The following is a 14,081-nucleotide window of genomic DNA, read 5'->3' as shown; positions in this document are numbered from 1 at the left end:
GCGCCACCGCGGCTTATGAGGGAGTGGTTCCATCAAGAGCATGGTGGTGCCGCACAGCCCCCCCTCCCACCTAGCGCCACAGCGGAATTACCACCGCGGCCAAGGGGTTAAAGAGATTGCACAAAACTTGAAGACGGTGAACTTGCCTGTGCAAGAGTTCCCTACTGTTGTGTTTCATAACTTATGCAGCACTTTAAGCTTGAATGTGTTTGGTTTGGACCAATGTTGGGGGCTTACTTATGTCTGGACTTAACTATGCTTCTGTGACCAGTTGTAGCAAGAGGGAAACATGTGTCAGCAGCTGCGTTTACTAATTCCTGATGCGTTTTTATGCTTTTTGATCAACCTAAAGATTTATTGATGTCCCTGCAATGGTAAACTACCTTTGTCGTTTTTCAGCATGGGATGGATATCACGTGCCAATCCTATGTTTAAAGACTTTCCTGAAAAATGGCAAAAGGGCTTTGTCACTTTCCTAGCTCAGCATGGATGACATTGGGCCAATTCTACGCTCCTTATGCTAGAAAAGCAGACTAGCGAGGCGACAGATTTAGGTACCAGTCTGGCCTGTTAAGTGTGTGGACATAAATATCCTCCACATAGGGCGGACGGGGCATTTGCTACTTTTGGCAGCTAACCCACATTCACCTAACTCTAAATCCACCCCTTAGTCTGTTCCACTGACAACTCAAATATTTAGTGCACACCTATATATTACAGATTGCTAATTAAACAATGAAGTCCAGTGCCTGAGTACTATAAACCTCCAACCAAAGCCACATCTAATCCAATGTAATTCCATATCTAAGGCAAACTTACATAACAATAAAGAAGCTCAGATAATCACCCAAGAACCTAAGATTAACACTCAAGACCAAGTCTCCAACACAAAATACCACCAGCTGGAACAGAAAAACCTATGTCTCAGCAACAAATACCCCCACAAATCAAATTCCCAGCTTAGTATTAAAGACACCGCAAACATAGAAGAAAGTGCTCAACACTAAATAGCCAGAAAGCCATGCTACCAAAATCAACAGCAAGGAAAGGTTCATTAGAAAATCAAGGAACTGCCCAAAGCCTGTGCAATACTACATCAGTAATCTTTGCACTGAACGGATCTGGAGAGCTACTCAACAGCAAATACCCAATATTTACTGCCAGAGATGCTAACTGGACGAAAGACTTTAAGCTCAGCATCAAAGATCATCACCTGTCAAAGAAACAACTAAAAAGACATCCTAAAATAAAAAGAGAAACTTTATGAACGATATTAAGCTTTACAGTAAAGATGCTCCTACCACAGTATCTAAGATATTGTACTCAATAAAAAAGGGGTTCTACCTGAAAATGCAACTGTCCCACAACTCAGCATCTCACTCAACATCAAAGACTTCAAATTGAACCTTAAGAATTCTCCTACTCAACTGAAGAACACACAAAACTGTTAATGTATATTTTTTAGAGTATAATAGCCTGAATTGAACTTTCATATTCAATTTGAAAGGCCATCAAATTAATGAATGCCCTCAGCATCAAAAGCAACCTGCCTGCAATGTAACCTTTAAAAGTGACAAATGAAAATAAAAATACACCTTTTTAAATAAAAAATATATACAGTATAAGAGCAAGGACATCACACCCTGTGACACAAGATCTACGTTTCGCATTTATAAAGTTTTGCCTCAGTAGCCGGGAGCACTGTTATGCTTTATGTCTATTAATGTTTTGTAGCTCTGATATGATTTTCCTCTGTAAATATATATCAAACATCACACACTGCCAACTCAAAAAAATACTGCAGATTCAATAACATAGATTAACAGCTTAACAATTAGGACTTTGAACTCAAAACCACAAAATTACAATTCAACAAAAACTCAAATAACGCAGCTTAGCAATACTGCGACACTACCCCCAAAACAATAATTGGATGTTAATATCTTAGATTCAATTAGGAAATCCTTATTTAAAGTTAATGTCCAGACCCAGTAAACATCAAACTCAGTGTTACAGAACACCATCTCAAAAAAGCTGAATCATAAAGTACCTCGCAGGGATCTAACTAAAGTTCCTGAATAAACATGAGGACCCAAGTCCTAATATTAAAATATGAACCATTGCATCTATTTAACTTAGATCAAAGACAGAAAAACATGCTGCAAGTTTAACAACAAGACAACTGCTTAATTTTGTTTCAATGGAGGAATATCTAGAATGAAATATTTTAAATTTCAAATCAAAGCTGTATTTGATGTCAGAGACCCTCACATTTGAAATCCAAGCTTCAATTAATTAAGTAAAAGCCCATACTTTTAAAATCAGTGTTTCCTTTACAAATACAATCCCACCCACATCAAAGAATATCACATTCAAAAACAAAGACAAAGAAGTAAATGAAATGTCCACAAACGCTTCTAAATTCTCCAGAGTCCATATCAGAGGTATAGGACAACTACCTTTACTGTGTGGCCATTGCAGAGGTTTTTTGCCTTTTGCTGAGCTCTATATTGTGCTGGTTTTAGAACTATGTGCACTTTACCACTGCTAACCAATAGTAAGTTCCTGTGCGCCCACTTTAAACATGATAAAATAGGCATACTCCTAACACGCATATTTAACTTGGCTATAAGTTTCTAGTATAGGGTACAAAATGTACCCAGGATTTGTAGGTTAAATATCACAAGTGGACTGAAGCAACTAAGGGGGAACCCACTACAGTGACAGTGCTTGATTGCAGCAGTGTAAAAAGTATAATTCCACCTCACAAAACAAACCCTTTTGACAGGTAAATACCTTACTTTAAAATATTCATAAGTCACCCCGTGCTGTTCACAAGGCAGAGTGAATGGAATTGAAAAACATGAGAAGTAGAAATTTAAAGTTAACATGTCAGTATGGAGACCAGCACCCCTAAGCTATTTTCACAAGAAGAAGGCTGGCCGGCCCACACAGAAAAACTGGGAGGCAATATTAAATAGTAATACTGTATCTCTGGAAAGGAGCCAGCTAGAATAATGTTTAAACAACTATTTCAATTGTTATTGAAAATCTGATTCAATGGTAAGGTCAGTTTTTTTAAATAAATATTAAGGACAATTATTTTTTAGAAAGTTACAGTTTCACTGCCTGAAGTTATTGGGGGCTAATTTGCATTCGCTCGCCAACTTCTCCATCCAGGGATTAGCATTTGAATAGGTGTGGAAAAAGGCGTGAAAGTCTTATCGGAAGTGACACAATAGTTCATTGTGATTGACAGATTGTCCTGAATGGTCAGGGATGACTACTTTGAGTTCAGCAGAAGGGTGGGGACTCTGAGCATCCTTTTTGACGTTACATTTTCAAATCCTGCTTTAGTGTCAAATGCTGATTGACAGGTCTTCTGGTTTACATATAACACTTTGGGGCACATGTGAAATGAAGGACACAGGAGGCAAAGATAATTCTAATGTATCCACTATCTGGTTGCAGGAAAACCCTGCTTTTGTCCTACCAGACTTCTATCTCTGGGTTTTGCATATAACAATTGGGGTGTGCTTGAAAGGAAGGAAACAGGTTGTCAAGACAATTCTTGGGTATCCACTGTCTGGTTGCTAGAGAACCCTGCTTCTGTTATACCAGACTTCTGTCTTGGTTTATTATAGACATACTGGCTGCTGCAAACTGGATTTTAGTATGAGATGTGAAAGGCCACTAGGATTACCATGATATGCTTCCCACACACTACCAGCTCTCACAGCCCAAGTTTAGTGTGGCAGAAGACTTTCACCATCTTGTAAACGGCCAAACTGGGTCGGGTGGGCCCTAGGAAACTTTACCCCATTGGTTAGGATGATTCCATCCACTAGCTGATTTCAGGCACAAATGTAGCACCTTCAGGCACCCAGTTCAGAACACTGCTTGTCCTGAGGAAGAACAGAAGAGTACTGGGCCTGCTGTCTGTGACCTGGACAGAGCAGTAAAGGACTGGACCTGCTCCCTCTTGTATCCTATGCAAAGAAGTGTTCTTCAAGGGTCATACCACTGACCTCCTGTTCAAGCTAAAGGGACACAACATGCTGCAAGAGGCATTTCCTGCAAATGCCCAGCTGACAAGAGGCAACTGGACCTCTACGGGACCCTGCAGTTAGCCTCTGCCTGATGACCTGTGACTTACTAAGTGCCCCCCCTGAGTTTGTGGGGGGCTTTAGAAATGTATTCCTGTGGTGGATTGGGATTTAACATACAAAAAGGTAAAATCTTTCACCAGGATGAAACTGGTGGATGTTTCCGTCCCGTGCTCCATCATGGTCAGCCTCAATTTGTGCCTGTGTCCTGGTCTATTGCCATGATTGACTATCTTTGTCAGTTTGTGCCTTTTGGTGCTATTTCTATTTGAAACTTTAGCATTTCCGGTTTCCCTTAATGCATTTTTTGTCATTTTGGCGTGATTTTATTTTATTTTACTTTATTTTCCAAACTTGTTATTTTATTTTTTTTGCTTTGGATTTTTACTTCAATACAGTTTTGGTAAATACTTTACACACTGCCCTAAGTAAAACGCGTCTGCTCTTTGTCACGGATACCAGGGGGTTTAGCTCGGTTAATTTAGTGACTTCAAGGGTTAACCCGGACAAATGTGTTTATTACTGCAGGAGGGTAGTCACCCTCCTTAACTAATAACCCAATTTCTTACATTAGTGTTCAGTGGTGAGATCCAGGGCTTCTGTTTCGCACTACCACGCCCTAATTTAAGTTAAAAAACATCTATTTTTAAATTGACAGCAAAAATCGAGTTTGGGATCTTTAAATGGCTTTGGTTTTAATTGGGCCAATCTTTATTTTTTCTAAATTAATTATTTATACTCAATTTTTTCACCTTAAGTTTTTGGGAACATCGAGTTGTATAACTGAATATATTGTATAAATAAATAATTGTATAAATGCATAACTGAAACTTACTAATTGGAGAGTTTTTTTTACTTTACCTAAAATAACACTATTGCTGTGGTAGTCAAGGGCTACACTCCCCCACAGGGACTGGTTTATTGTTTAGTTATTGTCCCGCCCAGCTCCCTGGGCTACTGGGTCGTCCCCTTTTCCTTTATAAATAAAGTCCCAAGAGAGGAGCCAGCCAGAGTTGGACCTGGCTTCCAAAAGGGCCTCTGGGTCCAATTAAGATATTTGCAGCGACAATAAAGTGCCTTGGAGAGGTAAAAGAGTCCACGTCCCCAGAGACCTGGTGGATAGCTTTGTGGCTGGGAATGACATAGATAAGTGATTTACATCATATGAGATGGCCCTGCATATGTACATGCCCACTGCGGGGAGGGATAACCTGTTTACTATTGATGTAGCTGACCAGATTAAGTAGGCCCCCATGAAGGGAAGCATTTATTATTAAGTTTGGTCTGGCCCCTGAAAAGTATCACCTGAAGTTCAGGGATAGCCAGTTGCAGTCACAACAGTCATTAGTGGATTTTGTTGATTCTTTTAGGAAGGCATTGGAGGGTTGGGTGAAAGGAAGCAAAGTGAAAGATTATGATAGTTTGTACAGTTTGGTTGTGAAGGAGTGCATTTTAAGTAATTGATTTATAGAATTGTGTCAGCTCACTATGACCAGAGAGCTTAGGAAGGAAGCTGACCTCTGGATTAGCCCCAAAGTGTTAAAAAGGAACTTTTAAGTGACTACACCAACAGTGGTTCAGGCCCCCCTCCCGGGAGGGGAAAGGTCAGGTTAATACAGAAAAATTCCCCAAAGGGCACAGGAGGGGAGATTTTAATGAGTGATGGCCATTTTATCCACCCTGTTGTTATGACTGTCTCTAGAGAGGGCATAAGAAGGAGGACTTTGTATGTCCCAGGAAGCCACCCACAGATGGGGCTTCTACAGAGGTGACCAAAGTAGCCATGGGGGAGGTAAGTACCAGGAGAAGCAGGCGGGGCATACTGTGGTTGACCCAGAAGGTAAGATGGTAATCCCTGAGGGAAGCAGATATCACTTCCAGGAAGTCCGAGTGAATGGGGTCACTGCTGGGTACTTGCCCAGAGGAGGGCCATTATCAGTTCCCTCATACCCATTTACTAATTTCTTGGTAATGAGCTCCCATAGGTGAGAAAAGAGCTTGGCATGGCGGTCTCCCAGAGTCTGACAGCTAACATGGAATCCTGTGGTTATTGTCTCTAAATGGAGGGCACAGATGCCCAGATGAAAAGTAAGGAGTAGGTGGTGGATGCCATTCACAGTGGGAGGACCAGAGGATCAGGGGTTACCACCTGTGAGAGGAGAGTGCACAAAGGCTGACACTGGTAAGGCTACATCTGAGCTGGAGGTGCTGCCTGCACGGTCACAGGGATAGAGGACAGGAGACCTTCACAAGGCCAACGTTTACGCAGCACAGACCACTGAGGGTGGACTATGTGTCCACCTAAGAAGTCCTCGACTGCCAGGCACATGTTCAGTTTCAGGATACAGACTTTGAGCTGGGGAGTCAGGTTCAGGGTGGTACTCCTTAAATGGTGAAAGTCCATAGAGAAACACAGGGATGCAATATTAAATACTAATACTGTATCACGGGAAAGGAACGAGCTAGAAAAGCAATTAACTCACATGTTATGAAAAATCCAATTTAATGGTGATAAATATTAAGGAAAAGTAACTTTTAGAAACATACATTTTTCCTGCCTGAGGCTGCTCAAGTTTAATGTGCATTTGCTCTCCAACAGTCAGGGATTAGCATTTCAATAAGTGTGAAAAAGGTATAAAACGCCTCCAAGGAGCTACACAATAAGGCACTGTGATTGACAGGTAAACCTAAATGGGCAGGGATGACTCTTTTGAGCTCAGCAGAAGGGTAGAGGCTGTGAGCACCCTTTTTTATATTACAATGTCAAATTCTCTCAGAGTTTTCAAACCTCCCTGACAGGTATGCTAAGTTTAAATAAAACACTTTGGGGCACACTTGAATGGATGAAAACAGAATGCCAAGACAATTCTTCTGTATCTACTGATTAGTTGCTGGGGAATTTGGCGTTTGTCTTACAAGACATCTGTCTCTGGGTTTTGCATATAACACTTGGGGTGCACTTGAAAGGATAGATGCAGGTTGCCAGGACAATTCTCGGTTGTGTACTGTCCAGTTGCTGGAAAACCCCGCTTTTGTTCTACTAGACATCTGTCTCTGGGTTTATTATGGGTACAGTGGCTGCTTCAAACTGAGAATTAGTGTTAGATGTGGGAGGAAACTGGGATTACCAAACAGTACACTAGTCACACATGCACGCAGACCTCAGAGCCCAAATTTAGTGTAGATAAAGACTTATTTCATCTTGGAAAAAACCACAGAGGGTAGGATTGGCCCTGGGAACCTTTACTTTGTTGGTTAGGGTGTGTCAAGGAGTCATTCCCTCTCAATAGGTGGTTTCAAGCAAAAATGTGGCATCTCTGCATACTTATTTCACAATCCTGCTGGACCTGAGGAAGACTAGAAGAGGACTGGACCTGCTGTCTGTGACCTGAAAGGAGCCTTGAATGACTGGACCCCCCTTCTTGTACCCAAGACAAGAAATAGACTCCAAGGGCAGACCTCCTCTTTAGGCTGCAACTGCCCAGCTGACCAGTGGCAACAGTACCTGGAGTGGTCTGTGCTGTTGGCCTCTGCTTGAAATCCTGGGAGTCTCTAAGTGCCTCCCCTGGTGTCCTGGGGGCTTTAGATGTGTACTCCTGTTGTGGATTGGGACTGAAGGACTAAGGGCCTGTTTTATATCTTGGCAGTAAGGATAGTCCATCGCAACGGAGCATCCTTACTACCAAGATGATGGTCCACTCGCCCAACTTAAATGCAGACGGAGCATAGTATGGCCACAGTGGTGACTACTCTGCCTCCGCCGTGACCAAACTTCTCTGATAACCCGACAGAGTAAGGGCTGTTGAAGAACCGGCTATATGTCCAGCCACCTAATTTAAATGGGTGAACATATAGGCATTTTTTATTGCCCGTCACCGCAAGGTAAACTCTACTGGTAAGGGCCAGTAGAAAACTAAAAATGCCTCCTCGCCATGGGAGATAGCTGCCATGGTGATGGAAGCCTTCCTTTTTTATTTTCAAAAAGATCATACTTTGGGATTTACTTTTTGATAATAAAAATAAAATACGTTTGACGCTTGGCTCCATCCTGTTGGCAGAGCAGTCTGTGAAACTTTCAAAAGCATTGACAGGAGCCGCTGGGATGGCGATTCCTGCTAATGCTTTAGAAATGACTGCTGTCTTGGCGGTCGTTTCTACATTTGACTGATGGGGACTTTGTGAAGGTAATGGAGTAATATACTCTGCTGCCCTGAAGGAGTTAACCCTGTCTGCTAAATAATAAATAAGGCCTTCAGTCAGAAGGAAAAATCTTTGATCTGGACAAACCTAGTTGGTGAATGAAACCGGTGCTTCATGGCTGTCAGCCTCAAATGACTATCATTGGCTCTTTGTGCTTTTTGTCATTTTTCCTACTTAAAATGTAAACATTTCATATCTCTGCTTCCACATGTTGCATTTTTGTCATTTTGGTGTGATTTTGTTTATTGGATTTTACTCTATTTTTCTAATTCAGTTTGATATTTTTATTGTTTTTTATTTGTCTTTATTACTGTTTCAGTACTGAATAAATACTTTACACACTGCCTTATGTTAAGCCTGCCTGCTCTGTGCCATAGCTACCAGGGGGTGAACTCAGGTTAATTTAGTGACTTTGAGGGCAACACCCTGACAAGGTTTTTGTTTATTACTTGAGGGATAGCCACCCCTTAAACTACTAATCACATTTCTTTTGGGAGGCCACCATATTTCCCACAAGAGGCCTCCTCCATCATCAGGCCCTACAAATTTAACAAAGCAGGCCTCCTAACTCAACAATCAAGGTTTCTGTCTCCGCAAAAGTGGCCTGCCGAGTATTACAATGGAGGCCTCAACAACTCCAAACAAGCATGCCGAATCCGACTTCAATAAGAAACCCCTTATCTGTATTGGAGATCAGAAACTAGAGACCACAGCCCACTGAACAAAACATTCAACATGTCAAATAAATCCAACATAAATGGTTATCAACACAACAAAAAGCTCGAAACATAACATCAAAACTACTAGCTCAACATCAATCATTTCCATCGCAATAACAAATACTGTTAATTCAATATCAAATTTTTACAATTACTCACAACTCCCCTTATATACTTTCAGTACAAAACCACAGAATCACAACTCATCGACAAACACTTTGGCCTCAACGCATGTCATTCCTGGTACCAAAAACCAAAACAAACTTTACAATAATGTCCCAAATCCAATAGGAACCCCTAATTTAACATTAAAGCCAGAACCCAAAACAAAAAGGCACAACTCAACCTCAAAGTTCCCAAACTCTACACTACAGAATATAAACCTAACCTCATAGATTAATCTCCAGGAAGCTAGAAAAGTAAAGAACTGTACACAAAGATACCAATCATACATTAAGCGACTGCACTCAACATCAGTATATTCCAAATCAACTTCACACTTCTGTAGACTAAGATCACATGTTATCGCTTCAAAGAAGAGATTCGCTAATTTGTTTTCAATGGGGGTTCCATTTATAATAAAGTGACATAATGTCATACACCCCTCAATTTGAAATCCAAGTTTGTGCATCAATCTGTTTGGAATCAATGGCCTTAATGCTTTAAGTCAAACTCTACACATTTGAAATCAACGTCACTCACATTTGAACTTAACAGCCCACATATTAAAAATGAAATATTAACTTTGTGTTCAGGATCGAAGACACCAATTAAAAACACTCCAACAAAAACATCAAAATTGTACACAAGGTGTCACCATGTGTACAACAACATTCAACACCACAATATAAGGCTTCGAACATGTGAACTACCTCAACATCAGTGTTAAGAAGCTCTTTGCCAAAAATATACTCTCAAACATCATTAATACTTGTTAGTTCAAAGTAGCCCATCTCTTCTAATATGAACACATTTCAAAGCAGCACTACAAAATTCACCCAATTGAAAAACACGCCGCCGATTAAACATTATAATCTCCCAACAAGGTCCTCAACCTAAGCCCTGCTTTTATCCATCCTGTAATATTCAAACACCCCCAAATCAAGATTAAAATCAGCAAATCTACTAATAAAAGCTACTAAATGTACACATTATAAAATCCTCAAAACAAAGTTTAAAATGTGTCCCAATGAAGCTGGACAAGCACTAATTTCTTAAACTCTTTTACAGCAACCTAAAGTCCATCGCCACAAAACTGAATACTCAAATTTCGCTAAGTTCAGGCATGAACTTCTTCAAATCAACATTAAAGACAGCTAAATGAATGCAAACATCTTCAAAAACAATGCTAAGATCCTAAAATCAAAGCTAAAGTCTTATAACACAATGCTGAAGTAAAAATAATAAGATTTAAAATCTCTGCAAATTGCACCAGTGATCCATAAAGCAAGGCTAAATATGCCACATACCATGGATAAAGCCTTCAAACAAGAAATGTTTAAGTACACATTGCATCTGTACAGTAGTTCCTGACTTTTCCATCTATATTGCTCTTTAAACCTTTTCTTGATTTGAGGCGAAATTGTGTAGTTCTTGCAGTGTTAGGACTTGAATTTCGGCGTGTTGTTTTTTAGTACTGTCTCAGAAATACCATTAATTTGGTACATTACTGTGTAGTGCTGCTACAGTAATTTCCTGAATTAAATACACTAAGATGCAGCAGCCCCTTTAGTAATATTTGGACTTCCAACACAGTGATTTAATACTACTTACTTATATCAATGTTTTGCACGCATGAGTACCCCAACAGTAGTAATCTGTATTTAGTCAATAAAAAGTAAGTACACCCACAAAACTCAGCCTTTGTAACACTCTACTTTAGTAGATTAACTAGACTGACCTGAAGGTGGTTTACTATATTAGGAATAGGAATAATAAGGATTTTGGTTGATACACCAGATTCTGTTTTACATGCTTTGTAAGGCTCTGTAGTTGGCAGACTGTGGCATAGTGCTACTAAAGTCATGCTCAGCATTGCAGGTTGTGCCAAATCCTGAGCATTGTTAGTCCATTAATAGTAATGTAAACAGGCTTTGGTAAACTAGGTTGTAGAATACCTACAGTAATGTTTTTGATTAGACACTGACACGGTCTAAAACTTTAACAGTAATTCCGTGGAAGAGGGATATTAGGTTTTAGTACATCGCATCGTTTTAGTACATCGCAGGAGTGCTGTGCAGTAATGGTTTGGATTTGGTACACTATGGTGTAGCACTTTTACAATAGTGCTGATGGTTTGACACACTATGTCATAATCAACCTACAGACATGGTATGGATAAGATACCTTGTGTTGAAGTACAAATAGAATACAACTTTGGAATTAGCATTCTCTGATCTAGTACACATCTGGCAATGTTCTGAATTCAAACAGGTATTGAGCAGGGTTCCAGATTTGGTACACTATAAATAAGTACCCCTGCAGACATTTTCTGGATTTGACATGTATATTGCTCCTACAGTAATGTTCTGGATTTGGCTCAGTATGATAAGTTCTCACCCGGAAAGGCCATGGTCTTGGGATACTATGGCGTAATACTTTTACAGTAATTCCTTAGATTTTGCACAGTATGTGTGAATGCCCCAAAACTGAATCATTGAGTCTTTCACACTGTGGTTTACTACCACAACTGTCGTGTTTTGTACTTGTTGTGCTAGGGAGTAGTACTCTGAGAGTAATTTTTCAGATTGAGTACACTTTGGTCTACAGTAATACTAAGAATATGACACAGTATTTGTTAATACCAAACATCAATACTCTGGATGTTGGACAGTATTGTGTAGAACTTCAAGTAATTTTTACAATTTGGTAGATTATGGTGCAGTACTTTTACGGTAATGATCTCGATTTGGCATGATATGGTATAATAATCGGACTGTAATTCTCTCCTTGTTGCGAACTACAGTGCATTAATAACTTACAGCCTTGACGGTTTGGTAGGGCTATGAACATCATTCGCATTGTAGATTTTCATCACAGGATTTCAGTCTTGGATATACTCAACATCAACCCCAGACTGCGGATAATTGTGCCCTCCCTGCGGCCAGCTCCGCCCACCCATCCCGTCTTCATATTTGCACAAATTCGCACTACCACTAGGTGAGGCAACACAGACCAGAACCCCCTCCCTCCTCAAAAATAGAACCAGACCTGCCATCCAAGCAAAGCTCCACAACAATCATTTTTAAGAAAAAAGATTTTTTACTTTTTCCCCCTTTTTTCCAAAAATAAGCAAAAGAACAAGTGAACAAGATAAAAAAATCCACACACGAAGCTCACAAGAAATTTCTCTTTTTTTCCTTAAAAAAATATCAAGACAAAAAGGAGGAAAAACCATGGTTTTTGTTTGTAAAACATGCAAGAAAAAAATACCTTCGTCTCTCGGAGGAACGTTAGATCCGGGGTCTTCATGTTTTTTTGGGGACGGACCTAAGACCAAGAAAAAAAAAGAAGAAAAAAAAGAAGAAAAATCGGGGAGGGGGAAAAGAGAGAGAGAAAAGTTCAAAAAAGAGGATTATTGCGGAAAAAAGGAAAAAGTAAAAAAAACTATCTAGCGAAACACAGCATATTTTTTTCAAAAAAAGACAAAAACGTCAAGAAAAACTGCAATCTCATCTGTGGAAGTAAATTTAGCAATAAATACAATTGCACAGTCCCCACGAAATATGTCTTTTACGCCTTTTTTTTATATAGGTAAGAGAATGGTCAATCCGCAGAGAAAATCACAAGAAGAGGAGAGTCATATTTTTCAGATAAAGGGGTTTTCAATGGCAATTAAGAAACCAGCGTAAATGTTGCCAAATACAACAAAACCAGGGATTTTTTTGTTCCTTGAAACACAGAAATTTCCAAGCAGAAGTAAAAGTGCAGGGGTGTATTTTGAGTGAAAAGGTCTAAGAAAAGAATTTGTCCATCCCCCTCCCCATTTGGCAATGACAAACATTTCTGTATGTCTTTAAAAAAACGTCAACTCCGTCTCTCCAGGAATATTTATAATAAAGCATTTTATATTTTTCCATGAATATACTTTAAAAGTGTATTTTGTCGTAGTGCACTAGATATGGACATCATCTGCGGGCTTCAGATGTCAATTTTACCCGCCAGTCTAGAGCCTTGCAGCTCCCTTATGGCTCATGCAGAGGTTTTGAAAGCACAGCTGTCAAGCACACCAATTGCTAACAATATACTTAGAGTGCGCTTTAGATCCGCCCCTTTCAATGATTGGCTTTCATCAATCATTCTCTTTCAGCCATTGACCTGAGACATTGTCAATCATATCTTGGCTCAACCCTGTGGAACATTCATCTCTCACCTGATGCTATTGGTTGTTTGGAAGTATCCTTCCGACTCCTCTCAATAGCTTGTACTAGACTACATGAGGGACTAGTTTACAGGGATGTATGTCGTTACAACGCATGCTTTTTCCACGCATGCCTTTACAACGCAGGTTTTACAACGCAAGTCATTACAACGACTTGCGTTGGGGGGCGCTGGATAGTGAATAGTTTAATTTACTATTCCAACTCCAGTCCCCGTGGATAGTAGGGAAGGTTTTGGATAGTAAATGAAACTATTCCCTATCCTACAGCGCCCTCCAGCGCAAGTCGTTGGAACGACTTGTGTTGTAATTCCTGCGTTGTAAAGGTACTGCGTGGAAAAAGTTTCGTTGTAAAGGATGTTTCCCGTTTACAGCTTAGCTCTCTCTGTCTTCTCTTGTGGTTCACTCCCCTTCTCTTGCTCTAATTTGCTGATGTTGCCTGTGCTAGCAAATTAATTAAACCGGATAGACTTTGTCAAAGTTTTTTTCTATATTAGAGCGAGGTCGTAGTCGACTGCACTCTTAATGCTAGTTCGGGTTGGGGACGTGGGTTATGGGTGTCTGTGTGGTTAGGGGATTATGCCATCAGTGACTTTGATGTAGGCGCCTTCTGCAGTTTGTTGTTGCTGTCACAGGGAGCAGAGGATGGGAAGCTCCAGATAATAACAAAAGAATGGA

The 14,081-nt window shown here is 40.2% G+C and overlaps 1 protein-coding gene across 1 annotated transcript in view; it reads right to left on the bottom strand.

The window, feature by feature from the left end:
• The window catches only part of NLGN2 (neuroligin 2), a 498,268-nt gene that overhangs the window by 67,051 nt on the left and 417,136 nt on the right, over positions 1–14,081 (bottom strand). Inside the window, exon 3 of the mRNA XM_078669344.1 lies at positions 12,458–12,514. Within this exon, the coding sequence (XP_078525470.1) occupies positions 12,458–12,514 (57 nt within the window). The remainder of the gene's footprint in view (positions 1–12,457; positions 12,515–14,081) is intronic.

The sequence above is a fragment of the Lissotriton helveticus genome, chromosome 12, assembly GCF_964261635.1.
Source record: "Lissotriton helveticus chromosome 12, aLisHel1.1, whole genome shotgun sequence".
Classification (NCBI taxonomy): Eukaryota; Metazoa; Chordata; class Amphibia; order Caudata; family Salamandridae; genus Lissotriton; species Lissotriton helveticus.
This window is presented reverse-complemented; position numbering and strand designations above follow the sequence as displayed.